This window comes from Bos indicus x Bos taurus, chromosome 10 (assembly GCF_003369695.1).
Source record: "Bos indicus x Bos taurus breed Angus x Brahman F1 hybrid chromosome 10, Bos_hybrid_MaternalHap_v2.0, whole genome shotgun sequence".
NCBI lineage: Eukaryota > Metazoa > Chordata > Mammalia > Artiodactyla > Bovidae > Bos > Bos indicus x Bos taurus.
In genome coordinates, this window is record NC_040085.1 from 15,220,824 (window position 1) to 15,242,525 (window position 21,702).

Genomic DNA, 21,702 nt, shown 5'->3' on the forward strand with positions numbered 1-21,702 from the left:
ATTCCATATTTCAGTGCTTGGATAGTTAATTATTACCATGAAATGTTTTAATCCACTTAATATAATTAAGGGTATAAAATAGTAGACTCTAGAACAGAACTGCTGAGATTCTAATTCCAGCTCCCCAAATATTAATTTAAGTGCCCTTGGGGAAGAGACCTACCCACTCCTTCAATTTTCTCATCCATAAATTAGGCATAATACTCCCTCTCCTATGATGAATGTACTATATGAGTTAGTGTTTGTAAAACAATGGTACCTAGCACATTGTAAGTGCTACATAAGATCAGTAGGGAATTAGAAAAATACTAAACAAAACTTCACTTTTTTCCACAAATACAGAAAAAAAAAAATGGAGTAAAAAGCAGCTCTGTGCTCTTCTTGGAGCTCTCACTGGAACTACAACTCCACAGTCCCAATTCCAAGAAAGATATGTGATGATTCATTCAATAATTTGAAGGCCTACTATGTGCTGAAACTCACCATGAATCAGACACAGCCTCTGCTGGTCAAAGAGCTTACAGTTAGGTTAGAGATCAGAATTTTAATCCACTTTTTCTTACAGATGAGAAAACTGAGGTCCAAAGAAGTTGTGCCTTGCTCAAAGTCACACAGCTGAATAGCACCAGAGGTGAGACCAGAAACTAGGTCTTTCCACAACTCTCAGCTCAGAACTCTTTCCAAAGGGCCACCCACCTATCTGAGCGCCACATCTCAATTTCTATTTGAGACTCTACCTAGCTTTTGTGACTTTCCCATATTTGCACCCACCACTACCATCCTCCCAAACCTGGAGCCTAGGGTTTAGGAAAGAAAACATTGAGCACAGAAGAGAAAGTTTCAGGCTGGGCGGTTTGAACCTTCCTCTTAAAGAAAAGATTGCGCTCTACTCCTTGCGTTAACTCTTCCGGCGCCGGAAAGGCTGAGGCCGTTAAAAAGAAAAAAAAGGAAGAGTGGTCCCACTCTGAACCGATAGAGTGGAGGGCCCGCCTCCTGGTGCAGCAGCATCAATGATAGATGGGGAATCACTTGTCACAGGGCTGTGGGCGGGGGCCAGGCCCCGCGAGGGCCGCGGGACCGGAGGGTGAGCGCGGCTAAGCGCAGGCTCAGAGGAGACAGCCTGCAGGAGGTGATGGTCAAAGACCCTGGGAGAAGGTGGCCAGTGGGAGGAAAGGTAGTCACTTGGAGACGAGGCAGAGCTGCAGGAAGTGAAGGATTCTAGAGGTGACAGCAAGGAAAGCACACAACTGCGAGGGGTGGCTGAAGCTTCTGTGCGAACACCGGCCGGGTGCGAGCTAGGAAAGGAGGGCAGCGCGCCGGCGCCGCCGGAGGGTCACGCCCGGGCGTGGGGGGAGTGCCATGTCTCGCGAGCGGCACCCCCGCACCGACATCCCCCGCAACCTGAGCTTCATCGCCTCACTGACAGAGCGCGCCTACTACCTCAGCCAGCGGCCCAGCCTCGGGGAGGAGCCAGAGGAGGAACCGAGCGAGGGAGGGACGCGTCTCGGGGCCCGATCCCGAGCTCCAGGTCCCAGTCGGGGGCGCCGGGCTCGTTCTGCGCCCGCCGGAGGCGGCGGGACCCGGGCGCTCCGCAACCACAGCCCCGATACCCGTAAGAGAGTGCGTTTCGCTGACGCGCTGGGGCTGGAGCTGGCAGCCGTGCGCCGCTTCCGCCCGGGAGAGCTGCCCCGGGTGCCCCGCCACGTGCAGGTCCAACTGCAGAGGGACGCCCTCCGCCACTTCGCGCCGTGCCAACCCCGCGCCCGAGGCCTCCAGGTAGGCGGCAGGGGCACTCCGCTTCCCCAGGACTTCCTCAGCTTGGCCTCGGCGGAAGTGTGGGAGTGGATTTACCTAGAAGCACCCATCTCCATTCCCAACCCTGGGCTTGCTCTCTCTCACCCGCTTTGGGGTTCCCTTTGGCGAGTTCCCTAGGCCACTCTCCCTGCTAACCGCAACCCCCCCCCCCCGCCGACTGCCCGGACGCCAAGGTCGGCCTCCGATTGGTCCGGTGCCTCACCCTGACCCCGCCCCCGTTCTGCCCCCGCCCCTCTCCTTCCCCCGGCTCCCTCTTCCCAGCTCCTCCTTTCCCTACAGGAGGCGCGCGCCGCCCTGGAGCCGGCCAGCGAGCCCGGCTTCGCCGCCCGCCTGCAGGCTCAGCGCATCTGCCTAGAACGCGTCGAGGCGGGCCCGCTGGGCGTGGCCGGGAGCGCGCGCGTGCTGGACCTGGCCTACGAGAAGCGCGTGAGCGTGCGCTGGAGTGCAGACGGCTGGCGGAGCCAACGAGAGGCGCCCGCCGCCTACGCCGGCCCGGCCCCACCCCCGCCGCGCGCCGACCGCTTCTCCTTCCGCCTGCCGGCGCCACCCATTGGAGGGTCCCTGCTCTTCGCCCTACGCTACCGCGTGACTGGCCGCGAGTTCTGGGACAACAACGGCGGCCGTGACTATGCTCTGCGTGGGCCGGAGCACCCGGGCAGTGGCGGAAACGCGGAGCCCCAGGGCTGGATCCACTTTATCTGAGACGCAGGCGGCCGACGGCGGAAAAAAATCAAAGGCACCAGGAGGGTTGGGAGATCCCAAACATTTGCCTGAGAGGAATGGGAGAAACCGGGATTGGCGGGGAGCTGTCCTAAGGAGTCAAGTCAGGGAGGGCGAGGAGAATGGGAGAAACCAAAGGGGTGTAGGGAGTGCGTGGACTTAAAGAAAGCCGAGGAGACTGGGGGGTGGATGTGAGTGGATGAACCCACGTCATAGAAAAGGGAGACGGAAGGGATGCTGGAATATTAGGAAAGAAGCAAAAGGACGATGGTGACGTTCTCTTCCGTGAGTGGGTACTGGGAGAAAGTGAGTAGGTGGGTCAGGCCTAGGTAGTCAAAGGTTGAGGACACCTCTTTGGTACTCAGGAGGTATTTTATGTGAACTAGAAACATACCGCAGTTGAAATCATTTAGATTGCTGGTTCACTCCCTCTTACTGGTCTTTGCCACCCCAGGTCCCACAGCCTTGCTGTCCTAGCTTTAACTCAGCCATAATTACCTTGCTTAAGTTCCAGGAATTTGGCCATTGCTCCCCAGCCCCCGCTTTAATGACAGGATTCCCTTGTCATCCCTGCAATCCCTGGTTTCAGTCTCTGATGACTGGCTGGGGAGTGATGGCAGGTAACAGTCAGAGCTCCTTCCTCCAGGCAGCCGTGGGATGAAAATGAAAGCAAAACCAACTCCAGGCCTTGTAGCTAAATAATGTGGTGCCTAAGGGGTGAGTGCAATCCGGGGCTTCCAGAAAAATGCCAGCCTTACCTTTCTGGGTGCCTTCTAATGACCTCTAAGCACTTTATGGATTGTATTTGTGAAGGGACAAGCGAAACACGGGACTCTTTCTGCCTCAGAAGAAAAGGAAATCACTGACTAGCTGGATAACTTTGGGCAAGTTACTTCACCTCTCTGGGCCCCAGTTTCCTCCTTGAGAAACAGCATTTGGATTAGCTGATCTTTTAGGCCCCTTCTTGCTCTGACATTGTATGATCTGTGAGGGGCAGAGTGTGGATTAGAAGCCACATTCTCCAGCCTGCAGTTGGAGTGCTTACAGTTCAGAACACACAGCACCCCAAGCGTCTGGTTGGGCCTGAGAATGGTCCTCCAGTTTTGGACACATGTTCCAGAGCCCAGGAAACATCCCATAACCAGCCTGAAGTCTCAGGGTATTCCAGGGCCTCTTTCAAACCACAGCACATCCTCTGCCCCCTTGCTTTTTGCTCTTGCCCCACAGACTTCCAGCCTGGGTGCTATGAGACAGCTTGGGGGAGGTGCCTCTATTGGGGAAAATGATGCTTGGGAGCCCCTAAGATGAAACAGTGTTGGGGACTTTCTTGAGGTTAAAGGATTATTGGTATAAGAAATGGGGAAAAAAAAGAAATGGAAAACATTTCAAATAAACAGAGCAGCTTGAAAATTAAATGGTGCCAGAAGATAGCAGTCTGTTCCATACCCTGAGCAAGTGAATGGGAAAGCTGGACTCTCCTACCCATTCCCATTCATGCTTTATGTCTCCTAGTTAACCTCTGCTGGGTGTTTGTTTTTTCGCTCCTTTCACCCTGTTTCTAAGCTCTTCTCTTTCCTTCTGCCCCTCTCACCATTTTCATTTTCTTTTAGCATGTAGGGTATTTACCTTCATTTCCTCTAACTCCATCTGCCTCCCTCTTCATCCTTGTTGATCTCTGCTATTTCTTCTCCCTCCAGAGGAGTGGAGAACCTGCTTCCTTTTCTCCAAGACCATGGTTGGTCCACTTTCCTCTCTCAGGCTCCTTCTTGACAGTCTCCTAGAAGGGAGAAGAAGCAGTTCCTGATGCTACAGATGAGCATGGAGTTCCCAGGTAACCAGCTCCCCCAAACCCATTTCTTTCTGTTACTGATTTCTCAAAAACTTTTGGATTCCCCTTTTACCATTCAGTGAGAGAAGGTAGACACACATGTGCCCATACATGCATTCAGAATAGAGTATGGGGCTTATCGTGCCCCTCCTCTCCAAAACCCTAATTCTTTTTTTTTTTTTTTCAAAACCCTAATTCTTTAAAGAAAAAAAAAGGTTAAAAGAGAAACCCCAAGTCACTCAAATGCCCATTTAAATGTTATCCTTATAAAGAAAGAATTTCATGTATCTTGTGGATCACCTTCAGGTCAGAGTTCCAGCAGAGTGAAGAGACAAAGTGTACTGGAAGCCACCAAGCAATGCACTTTTTAGTCACCAGTGAAGAACCCAAGGGAGGATAATGAAGCGGGAGGGTTGCTTATTGTGTATGCATGACTGTTAGCTTGTATTTAGCAATCTCAAGAGCCCACATTATTTATCCACTAAAATCTGGTGCCTTGCATGCATTATCTTCCTCAAAACAACCCTATGAATTGAGTAATGTTATTCTTGTTTTAGAGAGAAAACAGTTCAGAAAAGCTCAGTAATTTATTCAAGATCACAAAACTAGTAAATGGCAGAGCTAGGGTTGTGAACGCAGGAGATCTCCAGAGCCTCTGTGCATAAGCATGATTCCATAATATTTTCCTTTAAAAACAAAATTAAAACCTTGCCATTAAAAAAAAAAAAAAAAACAGAAACCCTTGCCACTTATCTCGTACTAGGAAAAGACCAGTTTCTAATTGTGCTCTGCCTTCCCAGTGTCCCTAACTGGCTTGGGAAAGGCAAAGCACTGAGGGTCCCAAGCTTCATCTGCTCCTTCCAGAAGCTTGCTGCTGCTTTCTGTGACCCTGTGATCAGCAAGGAACCACTTCGCCTGCCTGCTGGAGAATTTAGGAACCCATGTGAACTCCAGCCTTCCCATACACTGGGATTCTCTTCTGGCCCTAGGTCGTCCACACCTGTTGACGTGCTACACACCTTCTTACCCTCCCTCCCCACCGCCCGACTCTAGCCTTGAATTGCCCAGTTCCCTAATATTTGCACTGGAAGGGTTCATGAACAGGCTCATTGCTGGATGGTCTGCTGGATGGTTGGTCTCCTAGAGCCCGAGTAATACTAAGGGCATAAATGCAAATGGACCTGGGGTTAGGGAACCAAAGAGAATTCATTGTTCTTGAGCTTTATCTCTAAGAATTACCATTGCTCACCCATTCCTCTGTTCTCAGCTTTATAGAGCCAAGACATGAGTCTTGTGGTTTTTCCATACAGAGTTGCCACAGGGTAGTGGTGGGAAGGTGGTAAGCTGTAAGTCAAATCTGACATGAGAAACACTAGGAATTCGGCAGAATCTTTAGAAGTGTGTCATGTATTAGGCACAGGACTTTCCTGTAAAGCCTGATGACTACGAACAGGAACAGTTGAGGGTATAACCTGTCAGCCATGGCCTGGGAAGTGCCATATAAGAAACCTGTACCATGGTCACGGGCTGGGTCCTTAAAGCAACACAGCAGGAACACTCTTGCCCTTTCCTCTCTCATCCAGACCTCAGATGTCCTTCCTACATACTCTTCCTGTTCCTTTGTTTTCCTTTATGAATGTAGCTCATCATTTATCTTTTTAATAAGCCCTAACTCAGCTTTCCAATCTTATCCCACATTCCCTTTCTTCTAACTCCTGTTTCTCTGGAGCTCCTCTGGATCTTGGCAATCCATAGATCACAATTCAGAGACCTGAAAAGGCTTGTCTTCTAGATTCCTCTAGAGATGAGGACACAGGTCCAGAGATGAGAAGGGACACCAGCAGGGTCAGAGAATTTGTTAGTACAACTGCAGATGGGACTTAAACCCAAGCCTCCTGACCACATTCTATTCCCAGGCTCCCGAAGAGTCCTCTCTCCACAGGGACAGACCCATGATTTTTCTTGGCAAGGGATACATCAGAAGTGTTTCATTTTCTGCTTCTAGTTTCCATTCCCTACTGCATTTAGGCAGAAAGAGAAACAAAAGGGACCAGTATATCATTAGCCTTGGCACTTGTTTCAGTGATGTTGCTGAAGAACAGTGAAGTTGCTAAAACAAAGAAACAACTAGATAATCTACCCATTGAATAGCTAACCTAGAGAGGAAATAAAAGTGTGTTCTGTGAATCCCCCCAAACCACTGTTCTCACCAGACCCTCCCTGAACCTCCCCACCTCCTTCACAGCGCAGCTTGGTACTCTGGACCCCATACCTGCTGGTATTGTACCTCATTTCAGCTTCCTCATGCAACTGCCCTCCCTTTTGAATAAAAGACCTCATATTTGAAATAAAGCTGAAATTTGAAAAGAAAGTATAAGATGTTGATAAGTATTATTTTGGGGGGGCTGAGGGTGGCAAGAGACCCAGAGGCAAGATTTCTTCCTCCCTCTCACCCCTCATTGCTTGGCCATCTCATTTCTTGAGATGGGAAGGAGATAATGGAGGAGTTGGGCAGCCCTGTTACGAGACACCCCTATTGTATGACACTACCATTTTGGGCAGTGGTAGGGAAAGTTACCAGGCCTGGTGCTTAGCTCCCCTCTACCCTGCACCCAGAACCAGTTGCTGCTGCAATTAAAGGGAATACCTCAGGTAAAAGGTTTCCCCTTTGGTGGGGTGCTCTTAAGGGATCATCTAAATTACATTCTGCTCCTTAGGCAGTAGAGGGAAGATCAAAGCCCCTTTGTCAAGGGTAACCCTAAAACAACAAGAAGCATAATGGAGAGGAAAAGCAAAGACCTTTGTCTAATACAAAATGAAGTGACAGAAATAGATACTAAAGGGAAGTAACCTTGAAAAAGACTGAGTTCTAAAATAGTTATTGACTCCCACATCACCTGAATGATGAAAGAGTCCAATTACCCTCAAAGTAATGAAAGGACATTACTTTATAGGGAAGCCCTAGCCCTAGATTAATCAGATGCCATGTCATTACATCATAATGGCCAAGTTGTGATGTCACTGCAGAGTACCCACTCTTTAGTACACATTGTAACTGAAACCAGATATGCTGAAGAGTAGAATTGGCATGAGGAGCAGACACCCAAGGAGAGGTAACTGAGGGCTTTCCAGGGGTTCCCTCCATGGCTTATTGCCTAGGGTTGCTCCATGGCCCTAATGTCTTTCTAGACTTGTCACATCTTCGTTTGGTAATAGGTTTGTCTGAAATCTTTCTTCTGCAAACTCCTTTATTGCAGCTTTTGCTATCCTAAGTCCTCCATACTTGGCAGCTGTGATTGGTCAGCCCTCCCCTCCAGTGTTTCTCAGGACAGAGCACAAAACATTAGAGCAGGGTTTCCCTAAATGGGGCAGAAACTCACCATATCCATTTCATTCCCAGGGATAGATCCAAGTTTTTGGTTGTCTGAAGCACACAACTTATGGACCCTTTTTTCAAGAAAAATAAAATACATGAGGCACAAGAGTGAATATATTTCAGGATGAGAAAAAATATAAAAGTTATAATTTTTAAAAAACTGATAAAGATCACAAAATCAAGAAAAACAAAATTTAAAAGCTATCTATGTGGCAAACCTAAATATTTTCCCCTACAATTTTGTTTTTGGCTGCACACTCTTTGATATCCAGTCTTTTAATATGATTACATATAATTTTTGCATAAAGAGGTAATTCCATCACCATGATCACTTAAAAAAAATTTTTTTGGATCATTTAAAAAAATTTCACCTTCACACCTTGTAAGTGAACAATTATGTTCACATAATTGGGAGGGGAGGATTTTTGTCAAACTTGGGAAAACCCTACCAAATTTCTTTAGTATATGTGGTGTAAGATTTTGGAGCATTTTCAAATTTTGTAATAATGAATAACATAACTGAATTGTTGACATTAGTAGTATTCCTGGAGGCTGTATATTAGTTTGTTAGAGCTGCCATAACAAAATACTTAGACTGGGTCGCTTATAATATGGAAATTTTCTCACGGTTTTGAGGCTAGAAGCCTGAGATCCAGACGTTGGCAGGGTTGATTCCATTCTGAGGTTCCTCTCTCTTGGCTTGTGGAGAGCCATCTTCTCCCTATGTCTTCATATGGTCTGTCCTACCTGCATGTCTACATCCAAATTCCGTCTTCTTATAAGGATAGCAGTTATACTGAATTGACTTACCCTAAAGACCTTATTTTAATTACCTCTGAATAGACCTTATTTCCAAATATGGTTACATTCTGAGGTACTGGGAGTTAGGACTTTGACAGGAATTTTAGGGGGACACAGTTCAGCCTGTAACATTATAAATACTATTAACCGTTCAAAGAAGTAACTGCAAATGACAGATGTGTGACTCCTAAACCCAAACTAAATGTATTCCCAACTCAACTTCGTTAGTCAATCCCAAAATGCCCATGGCCTCTTCACTGCCACTGGACAAAAAGAGAAGGGTGATAGAGGGGAAGTCAGAAAGAGACATTGATCTTGACCAATTGCAGTTTGAATTTTTTTTTTTTAATTCTACAAAAACATATTAACACATTGCTGAGACTCTTCCAGTGCTTTGGAAGAGATCTGTGCAAGAGAGGACTCTTAACTTCCTCCAGCTTCCTTAGCTATTGGGTAATTGTGTATCTGGTCAGTCCTGCTAATGTTACTGAGCCATGCAAAGCGGGAGGGAGTTTTCACTAAAGATTGAGGATGACGTGGTAGGTCCACATTCTTCAGCACTAGTTCCTGGAACTGCTTCGATGATCACTGACTTGCTAACTTCCTTCTCTGATAATGTCAAGTCTGGACCTCTTCCTCTCTTCCACTCCCCTACTCCAGTCCACTCCATCATCTTCTTACGTGTAAGGGTGAAACCAACATAAAAGAGGGAGTCTTCAGCCTGCTTTCCAGAACCAGGGCACAGGAATTTCTTTCCTTGGATGATTCTTCTCTTAAATCTTGGGTCTTTGACTCTTCTGCATACCCCTGACTTGGAAGTGTGTATCCTTCTGAGGCAAATGTGACTGAGTAGTCTACATTTCATAATTCCCAGCCCATGATCTGTGATGCCCAGAAGGACTGACTTAACCCCCCAGGAGCAGCCACTAAATTTTCACAGTTCCTGCCTGGCTTTCTAGCCAAACAAACTGAGTTCTTCCCACTCAATATCCAGCCTCATTGTTTGGATTAAAAGAATGAGCCCTCCATTGACAGCTGAGGGTTGTCACTGCCTAAAATGTTTCGCTTTTCCCTTTCTTCCTTACATACAAACCATTGGGGTTATTATAATAAGTCTTGAGTTTGGAGGTTTGTATATAGCACCGGCCTTGGCTTAAATCCTAAGTGATCAAAAGTTTCTAACTGTAAAGCTGAGAAGATTATTTCTGTTGCTTACTCCTATCATGCTTTTAAGGGATACTAGTTTGAAGGGCATGGCTCTTAGGACTTGGGATTGTTACCAAATGTACTGAGAGAAGGGAGGAAGGGGCAGATGCAGAGTCAACAGGAAAAGCTGAATTAGAGATACATTTCTCATGCTTGGCAACCTTTAAAGAGCTCTAGACCTTAGTGTGGAGCAATGAAGAATCAGAAGTATCAGTTATGATGGTTGACTTTTTACAGGGTATATGGGGAGTGGCGAGATATGTGGAATACAGGGCACCATTCTGAAACTGTTTTATAAATTATTTTAAGTATATAAGCTGCTGCTGCTAAGTCACTTCAGTCGTGTCTGACTCTGTGCGACCGACCCCATAGACGGAAGCCCACCAGGCTCCCCCGTCCCTGGGATTCTCCAGGCAAGAACACTGGAGTGGGTTGCCATTTCCTTCTCCAATGCATGAAAGTGAAAAGTGAAAGTGAAGTCGCTCAGTCGTGTCTGACCCTCAGCGACCCCATGGACTGCAGCCTTCCAGGCTCCTCCGTCCATGGGATTTTCCAGGCAAGAGTACTGGAGTGGGGTGCCATTGCCTTCTCCGAGTATATAAGCTATTGTGACCTAAATAAACAAGAGAAGACTATCATGAGAACAGAAGAGTCACTTCAGAAAGTATTGTTCCCAAGTTTTGGTCAGAAGACAGAATCCTAACTATACAAACTTTTGGCCCAGAATTTTGCAGTGTGTGCAATACTAAGTCGTTAGAAAGCCCGTTTTATTATAATCCCTTTCTTGACAGCAAAATCAAGGCCCCCCAACATGAGGCACAACTCCAGGTAGTCTTTACTAGGAGGGCCTGGGGGGGGGGGCTGGCAAGAGCTAATGAGGTGACCCCCTCTAGAACTTCATCTTTGAGAACACCTGTCTGGTGACAACTGGACCCGGGAAGCGGCGGAAGGTGCCAGGCTGCTAGGATCATTTTTCTGGGTGGCCAAGACACTTGATCCATCTCGAGAACAAGTTAACGGTTGCTCTAGGTGCTTCGTTTACAGTTGACGCTGCTGACGGAGGTTTGACCCTAGGTTGGGAACGCTTGTCTCCTATACGAAACTGGCAAAGGGATACTGAAAACGTCTTCCTTCCGGAGGAAACAAATGGGGAGTAGTTGTAGGCGGTTTGGACAGTTCAGCAAACTGCTTTGAATTTCTTGGGGAATTCCAGGAGGAACATTGCCCAGCGTACCCCCGAAGATCCGGCGCCCACAAGGCGAGGGTAGGAGGGGGTACTGTTCACGGCATCCTAGCCCGGGGGGACATCTTCCCTGCCCCATGTAGCCAATCGGCATCCCGGCTGAGGCCCATGCAGCCAATAGCCGATTTCAACCAAGACCCACTCAGCCAATGGCCGGCCCAGCCCGTTCCGCGAGGGCCCGCCTGCCTGCTCCCACCAATCAGAACTCGGGCCACCTTGGCACCACCCCTGGAGCCCACCCCACCCATCCGCCCCGCCTCCAACTCGCTGGAGCAGGGCTGGGCTAGACGGGCGCGCTCTCGGGGGCGGGGAGGGGGGGCAGTCCCGGTCCTGGCCTTCCGCGCGGGTGGGCTCGGAGCAGGCCGCGCTGGGCAGCAACCCCACTCTCACCCCGGAGGCCCCCTGCCCTTTCTCCCCCTTTCCCCCCGGCCCATGGTGCGAGGCTGGGAGCCGCCGCCCGGGCTGGACTGCGGTGAGTGATCCCCAGCCCTTTCGACTTCCCCTTCCAGTCCCTGTACGATCTCCGACCTCCGGAGCCCCATCTCCGCCCTGGGGGGAGGAGGAGAATTCTAGGTTCGAAGTGGTCCGGTACTCTCTCCTTTCTCCTCAGGACTTTTCGGTTCCCTGTTTTAACTGGGGGAGGGTGAGTGGGTGTATAGAAGGAGGGGAAGGCCGGGTTGGGACGCCCTTGGCGAAGAGAGGGTTGAGATTTGCCTGCTCCCTGGGGCTCATCGCCCCAAGTGCAGCAACTTTTTGTTCTCTGACCCAGTTTGGAGCCTTCTAGACTGCCTGCGAAATGGAGGATAGGAGAAACGTTTCCTTCCCAGGCCTCCCCTCCTCCCCTCCATGACTGCCTCCTGGCGACTTCAACACACGTACAGAAACCTGGCCTTATTCCTGGGGAGCATGGCCTTTGGGAATGAAAGGTTTGAGAGAAACTGCCCCTTCTGACCTCTACCCAGCCATACTCAGAAAACCAACCAGAAAAGTAAGAACCTGAGTCCTCAAAGGTTCCTGGTGTTGCCTCCTAATCAGAGACTTCTAAACTGAAAGAAGACTCAAGCTGAGACCTATTTGGTAATGTGGACCCAGATGATATATTTTGTATGAACCCTCTTCTCACCATACATTTGAAGGGCTTTTTATGCTGAGGATAGGTAGATGGCAGTAATTGAAAGTAAGCCAGTTAAAGTTGGGAATTTTTTAAATGATGCATACATATCCTAAGCGTTGTCATTAAAAGTACATTCATCTCACCAATTTCTTGGGTAAGTGTCCCAGCGTTTTCTTTGTGTTTGCTGATTGGCAGTCCCAATTGTCTTTCTAATATCAACTACATAAGCAAATCTCTAATCTGGCTACACCCTGAGAACTTTAAAATAAACTACCTTCATCTGCCCCAATCCAGGCTAAGTAAATCAGAATGAGGTGGATGCCGCGGGTTAAGTTTCCCCGGGTAATTTTTCTAATAAGCCGTCAGACTGGAGCCACTGCATCATCATCTGTGATTTCCAGGTTTGGTTTCTTTAAAGTGGAGTCTGAATTTAAACACTTTTGAAGCAATATGAATGCAGAATACTTCTGAGATTTTTAAGTCTCCTAGCCCTCAGTCTTTTACAGTTTTCTTGCCTACTCCCAACTCAACAACTTTTTTAAAATGTGCATTTCTTTGTATTATGTCTTTCAAAGCATCTGACTTTTTTTTTTCAGAAACAATTCTTAATGCACTAATTTTCATAGGTTTATAGGATGTTTAATTATATAGAGACAAACAAGGGGCATAAGCAGGTTTGGAATCACACACAACTGGCCTCAGCACATAGGGCAGCTGAAGGAAGCAGATGACTTTGCCATGCTAGAGAATAGACTACCAGCCTCTAGTGTCCAGTGCACTGTGGGTACTGATTATGTAATCCAGTGGGGGTCAGTTAAACCAAGCTCCTGGACCAATTGAACATCTTTCGCTTCTACTCTGTCCAGCTAATGGCACTAGTACCTAGTCCCTTCTAAACTAATTTACATTCTCTTTCAGGCTTCCAGCCACTCCTTCCATTCATTCATAAACTGTTTTCTTAAAGCACTTACGACCATTGCCTTTATTAAGTTCGGAGGACACAGGACAGAATTTCTAACAGGGGCTTCTGGACAATCAGCGAACCCCCTGAGATTATAATTTATAATCTGTAAATTTGAATGTTTGGGGCGGGGTGCGAGGTAAGTCATAACTTTCTGAAAACCTTTAACTTCTTATTTTCAAAGAGAGTCATGATCCACAAAGTGACAAGCACATGAATTGAGTATCACTAAATGTCCTTTAAGGCCCTGAAAACACATTTCATTCAGGAACATTCTTCAGTTCTCTGAATAAAGACTTAGAGAACTTAGCAGGCTCACATCTGGTCTTCACTTGAACTGTCACCTGTTTTAACCTTAAGCCTAGGCTCAAGATTTTTGTTTTTGGCCACACCATACCGCATATTTGATCTTACGTCTCCTGACCAGGGGATCACACTCATGCCCCTTGCAGTGGAAGTGTGGAGTCCTACCCAGTGGACCACCAGTAAATTCCTAGCCAAGGCTCAAGTTCTGAGGATCTCTTTTTCCTAGCCTTGTGTGAACACCTACACTGCAAGTTTAAGGCAGCCCATTAATACTTTTCTGCCTTTTGTCCAGGGGTATGGAAAGCCCAAAGGGAAATAAGGGTGTTACCCTGACTCTGTACTTTTTATTGGTGACTTTAAGTAGCAGTAAGACATATCTGGCATGGTTACAGATTTAGTAAATTCAGAATTGATAGTACCACCATCACTGACAACTCTACCCAGAGGAGTCCTTATTTCTCCAGCTCTGATTTCTTTCTTTTTCTACTTTCTCCAAATGAGGTACAAGGACACAAGATGCTATAGTGTCTTCACTGTGCTTTTGATTACTGTAGGATCTACTCTCCTTGTTATAGTTCTCAAGAGCTATTCCCTGGTTCTAGTTTCCTCCTATATCAAAGCCAGATTCTTCCAGGGAGGTACCAGCTCTACTGCTGTGTCCTAATTTTAAGGCACCATTCTGTATCAAAAAGTCTTTTCACAACTTGTGTTTTGTGTTATTGAAGAAATGTGGATATATGCAGTATACCAAATATGACCTTTGCAGTACTGTTATACTGACCTATCAAGCCATGAGAATCTTAAGGATAGCAGACCACATGAATGAAAGCAACCTGTTTCCTTACTGGCTTATAGCTGCACCTGCCTTATTCCCTGTCTAGCAGTCTTCATCCTCACGCTGGACTGCTTTATTCCTTGTGCTACCTTTTCCTCACATCTAAACTGTTGCCATGACCTTAGAAAAATAGGGCACAAATAAGGTTGAGTGGGTGTCGAGCACTGGATCATCAAGTATTCTCCAGCTTAGATGTGGTGGTGTTCCTGGTGGGCCACAACTTCCAAATGGTGGTTTTAAGTACCTAGCCGTGCAGGCACTTCCTCACAGCCACTCAGCTGTGTCTTGAGATGAACCTGTTGGGTAGCAGCAATCAAAATTCACCTGGCAGCAATCAAAAAGGATTTATATCTAAATTATAGATTCAGTTCTAAAGCAGTCATTTTGATACTTTTTTTTAAAAGCAGCAAAATCCTTTCTGGAATTATATCCAACTCCCCAAATATAAAAAGTACAAAATCAGATACCTTGGTTTCCCCCACTCCTGATTAGAATTAGGACTCTGCAATAACAGATTGGCTACAGTAATTTAAAATATTCCATCTTTGCCTCATTCCCCTGTTGTCTAGGAGGAGCATTACCTTATATCAGAGTCATCCCATGATGCTGAAGCAATGATAAAAACTCTAATTTATTGAGCCTTTAGTATAGGGATAATGTCAGTTGCATTTTTTTAGTCATAACCTTGCAAGGTAGATGCTGTTATGACCTTTTAATCTGATGGGAAACTAAGGCTTAGGCAAGCATTCTCGGGAGTGGTGAAGCTGTGATTCATCCCAGATCTGTCTCACCCTAGACCTCTACCTCTAACAGCTCTAGGCCCCGCCTATACGACACCTAGCACACAGTAGGTGCTCTGTAAAAACATATGTAACTTTACATACGCTCAACATTATCTTCAGTTTTTACACATGAGGAAACTGAGGGACCTGTAAGTTCAGACAGAACTGGGATTCAAACTTCCTATGTAATGCTGGCTTTAATCACATTCGTATCCACTATGCCATGCTGCCTCCACTTACCCTCTGAAGGTTCTCAAACTGTATTGCATTCAAGGTCTGCATGGCCTTCAGTTTGTTAAGATTTTCTTGTTAAAAGGGAATGGTGACATGCATTAGAATGCTGCCGAATTTTTCTGTTCATCATATAAAACTTCAGATATTACACTGCTCTATCTGTAACTTTTACATAGGCATGCTGTCCTCTCTGTAATGTATTAGAAGGACTATTTGTAAACTCAGATGGGAGTCCTCGAAAAGTAAAGGGTGACAGATAATGTTAGTCTCTAATGCCCACATAGGGAGCATTTAACAGGGAGTTGAGTTAAAACTCGGTTACCAGGGAAGTCCCTGGTGGCCCAGTGGTTAGGACTCAGCACTTCCAATGCAGGGGGCATGGGTTCAATCCCTGGTTGAGGAACTAAGATCCCCACAAGCCACGTGGCAAAAAAAAAAAAGGTCAAACTGGGGCCCAGAATTATTCTGGGAAAGAGCTTGGGCAGGTTTCCAGGAATGAAGCATAGTCAGAGGCTTTCTCTGCGGTCCCCACACCCATGTTGAGCCTGGGAGCCCTGGTGCCACTGGGTAGCTTGCAGGACCTGGCTACAGTTTATAATGAGCCTGCCCACCTGGTTCTAAGAAGAAAGCTGGACTGAAGAGATAAGAGCTGCAGGCCTCCAGCCCTGTGTGGAGGGGGCTATTAAGGTCTGAGGGACCTCTCTAGGCTCCCTGGAGAGAGACTCAGCAGTTGGAAGAGACAAAGGCTGGGGAAGAGGGGAATAACCTTTGTTCTGTGGATGTCTTGGAGAAGGAAACATTCACCTCCCTCTACCCTCTCTGGACCAAAACCAAGGGGAACTCCGTACATCCCAGATCACTGACCCATCTCATCCTACTGAGACTTAGAAACAAATTAAACTATCAATCACCTTCCCGCAACACTCCACCACCAAGAAGAAAAGGGAGCTGGGTAGAGGGACAGTGCTGTTCTACCTTCTCTACCTTCTAGATTCTCACACATTGTAGAGAATCTACATTCTCACACACGTTCTCACACATCCTAATCTTTCCACATTTTAGAGATAATCTAAATCTAGAGATAACTCAAGAAATAATCTGTTAGGAGATAAAGTGTTCTGAGATTACATACATCTCTCTGGTTTTCTAGGTGAGTCTTCATTCTGTCACTCTTGTTGCATGAACTTAGAGGGTGAAGTGAATTTGAATGGGAAAGATAAGGCTCTAAGGATGTTTTCCTTTTTTTTAACCTCAGAAATCAGGTTATCATCTTGGTGACAACACTCACTAGTTTTGTGACTTGGAATAATTTAACTTCTCTGGACTTTGGTTATTTCATACCTAAAGGGGGAATTATAGCAGGCTCTGATGATTTATAAGGTTATGAAAATTAAATGAGAAATTGTTAAATACTTTAAAAGCAATCCAGTACAGTACACGTAGAAAATTGTTTTTGGAGTCCAGCGTTTTGTTTGGTAGAAATTGAGCAATGGCCTGAAAGGGGAACCCCAGTGATCGAGCTGTTTCTCTTCTTATTACAGCTATCTCTGAAGGGCACAAATCAGAAAGCACCATGCCTCCTAATAAAGAGGCCAGCAGTCTTAATAGCTCCCCTGCGGGCCTCATCTGCCTCCCTCCAATCTCTGAGGAGCTACAGCTTGTGTGGACCCAAGCAGCCCAGACCAGTGAGCTGGACAGCAATGAACACTTGCTCCAAACCTTCAGCTACTTCCCCTATCCCAGTTTAGCAGACATTGCCCTTCTTTGCCTACGCTATGGGCTGCAGATGGAGAAAGTCAAGACTTGGTTCATGGCCCAGCGCCTTCGCTGTGGCATTAGCTGGTCATCTGAAGAAATTGAAGAGACTCGAGCCCGAGTAGTCTACCATCGGGACCAACTCCATTTCAAATCCCTTCTCTCTTTTACTCATCATGCAGGGCGGCCACCAGAGGAAATGCCTCCTTCTCCTGTGCCACCTCCGGAACAAGTTGGTCTTGGAATAGTGCCCCTGACTCTTAGCGAGCCCACCCAGATGAAAGGATTGAAGGTAGAGCCTGAGGAGTCACTGAGTCACCAGAAAGCAAAGGAGCCCTTGATGGTACCTGGCAGTGGGGCATTTCCCCACCAATCACAATTTTGGCAGGATCATCAATGCAGTGGCCTCTCCAAGGAGCAGGCAGGCAGGTGTCCCGACCAGTCACACAGCCTAGCTACTGCTTCCTGGAACCACGCCACAGCTGTCCACCAGCCCCGTGCTCGGGATAAGCCTCAATCCATCTCATTACTTGCCAGTAGTTGTAAGAAGGAGTCAGCATCTAATGTGACTCCTCCTTCCTCTACCTCTTCCTCTTTCCAGGGACTGGCTAATGGAGCTCCTGCCACCTCTAAGCCCCTTCAGCCACTGGGCTGTGCCCCACAACCATTGTCACCCAATGAACAGGCACTACCCCCACAGCTGGAGCCAGCCTGGCCCCAGGGGCTAAGGCATAACTCAGCATCAGGTAGGGTTGGCCCTGCAGAGTATCTTTCCCCAGACATGCAACGCCAGCGAAAGACCAAGCGCAAAACCAAAGAGCAGTTGGCTATCCTCAAATCGTTTTTTCTACAGTGCCAATGGGCACGGCGAGAGGATTACCATAAATTAGAGCAGATCACTGGTTTACCTCGGCCTGAGATTATTCAGTGGTTTGGTGACACACGCTATGCCTTGAAGCATGGGCAACTAAAGTGGTTTCGGGACAATGCAGTACCTGGTGCCCCTAGTTTCCAGGATCCAGCAGTTCCCACACCACCACCTTCAACCCGCTCCTTGAATGAATGGGCTGAGACACCGCCTCTGCCAAATCCCCCACCCCCACCGGATATACGACCCTTGGAGAGGTACTGGGCAACCCACCAACAGCTCCGGGAAAGTGATATCCCTCAACTGAGTCAGGCATCAAGGCTTAGCACCCAGCAGGTACTGGATTGGTTTGACTCTCGATTACCTGAGCCAGCTGAAGTGGTGGTCTGTCTAGATGAAGAGGAGGAAGAGGAGGAGGAGGAACTGCCAGAAGATGGTGAAGAGGAGGAGGAGGAGGACGACGACGATGATGACGATGATGTGATCATCCAGGACTGAGTGGGAGGCTGGGGGAGGGGAGGTCTGTTACTAAAAGACAAACCAACTGAGTAACTGTTTAAACAAAGAAACCACATTTTTTTTTTTAACTTACCTTGTGGCAAAAAACTGAAAAACTTTGTGTTCTTGAGGATGGGGGACAGGGATATAGTAAGGGTAGACCAGGGAGGATGACCATGGAGTACAGAACGAGGTGGGGATCGGATGGGCAGAAATCTAGGCCTCCAGTCTCAGTGAGGGGCTTGCTATGGGTCTGGGAAAAAGCTCTTGCTCTTTTCATATCCCTGTTCTTTCCCCTTACTGTTCTACAGAGAGGCTAGGCTTTGGCCCACAGCCATGGAGTTCTGTAAAGGAGGAGTAAAGTTTCTAATACGACTCCAGTCCCAGCATTTTCCCGGCATATAAGGCTGCCTTGCATCCCATTTCTCTCTGAGCACAAGTTCATGCATAATGCAGCTAAGAATGTCAGTTACGTCCCAGTCAATCACAAATACTTCCTCTCCTCATACCAGCTTGACTTTCTACGTTTTCCTGCTGCTTTTTGAATCTCACAGGGAGCAGAATGTTTTCATTTCTGATACTGGGACCACTATGCCTTGTACCTTTCCAAAAATCCCCATTCTGTTCACTGTTTGTCTCAGGGTAAATCTTCCCCCCGGAGCTTGTGAAAAAGTTTAATAATTGGGTGGAGAATAATTTAGACTGGATATTTATTGGAGGTGGGAATTAGGGGAGATGTCCTTTTAAAAAAGTAGAATTATAGATTACAGAGGGGTAGAGGAGAGGGAATGGTGTCTGCTGTTCGGGAGGACGGTGCAGATAGATTCCAGGTTTGGTTTTACAAACCTGACACTCCCTCCTGCCTAGTTTGACAGAAACTGATTTTTTAATCTTTTTGGTGTTGGTTTAATTTGTGTCCAGAAAAGAGACTTTACCCCCTGTTTATAATATCTGTCTTGGGGACAGAAGTCCTTGTTTTAGAGTGGTTTTGATCAGTTGGGGTCAGATATAAAGATATCAGTGGATTAACCATCTAGAAATAAAAGAGTGGAAGCCCCAAATTGCTAGACTAATAATAAAAAGGCCAAAAATAAAATTGTTTCTCTCTCCACTTTGCCATTTCTCTCCTTTAAAGATTAATGGAACCAAATTCATCCACTTTCTGATTTAGTATACTTTTTATTTTCAAAGCAGCAGGATATACTGAGGTAAAGTAAATGAACAAAACTTGAAATAGATCAGTACCTATTACTAGGTAGATTGCTTTCTGCACCTGCAACAGCGTAGGCTCTATCTCAGAAGAGGGGGAGTCTAGAAATGCCTTTAAAAATAAGCTCAGTTTCAGAAAGGGTAATGGGATCCTATTCAGCTACAAGGTCATTCTTAAGACCTAATTTATCTCTAGCGGATGCTATCTTCAATTTTCCAGTATTTTCACTTAAGGTATACCTGCTATGGCCCACCCATTTAATCCCTCATTTCTACCCCTTACTACCCAAAGAAGAATAAATGTTTGATCTCAGTGGTAGTGTTCTTTGCTTATCCCACCATTTGAGAGTTTATGACGTCAACAGAGTTACAGTAGCAATAAAAGGGCATCCTCTTTGTTTCATTATCTGTATACTTTAGTAGGGCTTCAAGCCTGTGTCTCCAACTGTTACCAAACAGAAAGAAAGGAAAATCAACATATTTAACAGTATCTAGGTACAGAGGAAACAATAGGGAAATAGAAAAATTATAATAGGCCAAGGAACAGAGTTATTGCTTGTTAACACTGACAACGGGAGAATATATACAAAGCTAAAAAGTAAAATCCAGAAATAAAACATGGTTAATAAATATATCACCCCACACCACCCCAATGATGCCAAGAATTGTTTTTATAACCTTTGTTTCAAGTTTCAGGAAATAAGGGAGCTATCTGTATCCTGTGGGAGAGATAGTAAACATCTTCCTGAAGGTCTGACCCGATCACTTGCATAGGAAGTAATACAGCAGGTATAGGGTAAAGACTGAGAGAGAGAAAGTATACAATGAAACAGGGGTGTAGGCAGGGGTACATTTTCCAAGGGCATCACACCTAAGTGAGTATGAGATGCCTCTGTCCATACTTCAGCAGTATGCATAGGTGAGACCTTGAAGGTGGTCTATCTGGGAGTGTTCCATGCTTCTCTCCCTCTGGCTAATCCCATCTGCCTCTGTTGGTAGAGATTCTGCAGCACAGGACAGGAAGGCAGTTAAGGGCGTTTATAATAAAAAAGGGCAAGTAAGGCCCTTTTAACTCATTATATGATGTTTAGCATGACAGTAAACCATTGCTGTTGCATCCCCATAGTTTTTTCCATGGCAAGAAAACTTATAAGATTTGATACATCCAGTGTGACAAAGGCTATGTCGCCACTTATGAAACTGGAATGTTTCAGTTGGTTTACGGTGATAAGGCAGAGTATTTCTAAAATCAAACTGGGGAAAGCTGGAACATGACTACCATACCCAGAGACCATTACCAGGGAGGCAGAATTATGTCTCTGGGTGAGTGGTACTTTCTTCAATAATTCTTAATACAAAAACAGTAATATAATGAATTCACATGTACCCATCACCCAACTTCAACAGTTAACTCATGGCAAATTTTCTTTGATTTCTGCTCCCTCACACTGCCCTGCTCCACTAGATGAAGCTAAAGCAAAACTAGGATAATCATTCAACTTTCTATCCATAAATATTTTAGTATGCATCTTCAAAAGATAGACATTTTTTTAAGACAGACTTTTAAAAAACAACCACAATAGCATCATGCCTACCAAAAAAACCCATTAAAAGCTCTTTAATCAAATGTCCACTAAATATTCAGTTTTCCTCAACTGTCTCATAAAATGGTTTTATACAGTGTACTCCAATCGAGATCCAACTGAAGAACATTTACTTGCAGATGGTTTATATGCCTCAAGTCTTTTTTTCACCTGTAGATTAATCCCTCCATTTACAAGGATCTTAGAGAGGCTTCCCTGGTGGGTCAGCAGTAAAGAATCTGCCTGCAAGGCAGGAGCCACAGGAGACGTGGGTTCAATCCCTGGGTCAGGAAGATACCCTGGAGGAGGGCATGGCAACCCACTCCAGTATTCCTGCTTTGGGAATCTGATGGACAGAGGAACCTGGCAGGCTCTCAGTCTGTAGGGTCATAAAGAATCCAACACAACTGAAGCTACTTAGCATGCACACACACAGAGGGATGTTATTTCCCCCAGTGTTGCCTTTTAAGGCTTAGACCCTAATTTCTTGCTGATGAAAATAAAGGGCATTTTGAAGTCTGAGAGCAAAATATTTACCTACCTTTAGTAGGTCACCAGGAGCTTGGTC

General features: G+C 46.3%; 3 protein-coding genes across 8 annotated transcripts in view; 2 read left to right on the forward strand and 1 right to left on the reverse strand.

Moving 5' to 3' along the window:
- The first annotated feature begins 538 nt into the window (after nucleotides 1-538).
- Nucleotides 539-6,737, forward strand: PPP1R3E (protein phosphatase 1 regulatory subunit 3E). Its single transcript, XM_027553286.1, has 3 exons — nucleotides 539-1,776; nucleotides 2,095-4,366; nucleotides 5,164-6,737. Exons 1-2 carry the CDS (start codon nucleotides 1,360-1,362, stop codon nucleotides 2,515-2,517), a joined length of 840 nt encoding a protein of 279 aa, XP_027409087.1. The 5' UTR covers nucleotides 539-1,359; the 3' UTR covers nucleotides 2,518-4,366; nucleotides 5,164-6,737.
- A 4,526-nt stretch (nucleotides 6,738-11,263) lies between these two features.
- HOMEZ (homeobox and leucine zipper encoding) lies at nucleotides 11,264-19,864 on the forward strand. Of its 5 annotated transcripts, none has more exons than XM_027553275.1 (3): nucleotides 11,370-11,461; nucleotides 11,759-13,203; nucleotides 16,763-19,864. In XM_027553275.1, the coding sequence occupies exon 3, from the start codon at nucleotides 16,795-16,797 to the stop codon at nucleotides 18,340-18,342; it is 1,548 nt and encodes a 515-aa protein (XP_027409076.1). In that variant the 5' UTR covers nucleotides 11,370-11,461; nucleotides 11,759-13,203; nucleotides 16,763-16,794; the 3' UTR covers nucleotides 18,343-19,864. The 5 variants fall into 5 exon arrangements, with proteins under 5 accessions (XP_027409075.1, XP_027409076.1, XP_027409078.1 ...); XM_027553277.1 differs by having other exon boundaries at nucleotides 11,374-11,461; nucleotides 13,022-13,203; XM_027553276.1 differs by lacking the exon at nucleotides 11,370-11,461 and having other exon boundaries at nucleotides 11,468-12,066; nucleotides 13,022-13,203.
- Nucleotides 19,502-21,702, reverse strand: part of RNF212B (ring finger protein 212B) — a 55,361-nt gene continuing 53,160 nt past the window's right edge. For both annotated transcript variants that reach the window (XM_027553284.1, XM_027553283.1), the window contains one exon: nucleotides 19,502-20,555. In XM_027553284.1, coding sequence (XP_027409085.1) covers nucleotides 20,490-20,555 — 66 coding nt within the window. In that variant the 3' untranslated portion in view covers nucleotides 19,502-20,489. The remainder of the gene's footprint in view (nucleotides 20,556-21,702) is intronic.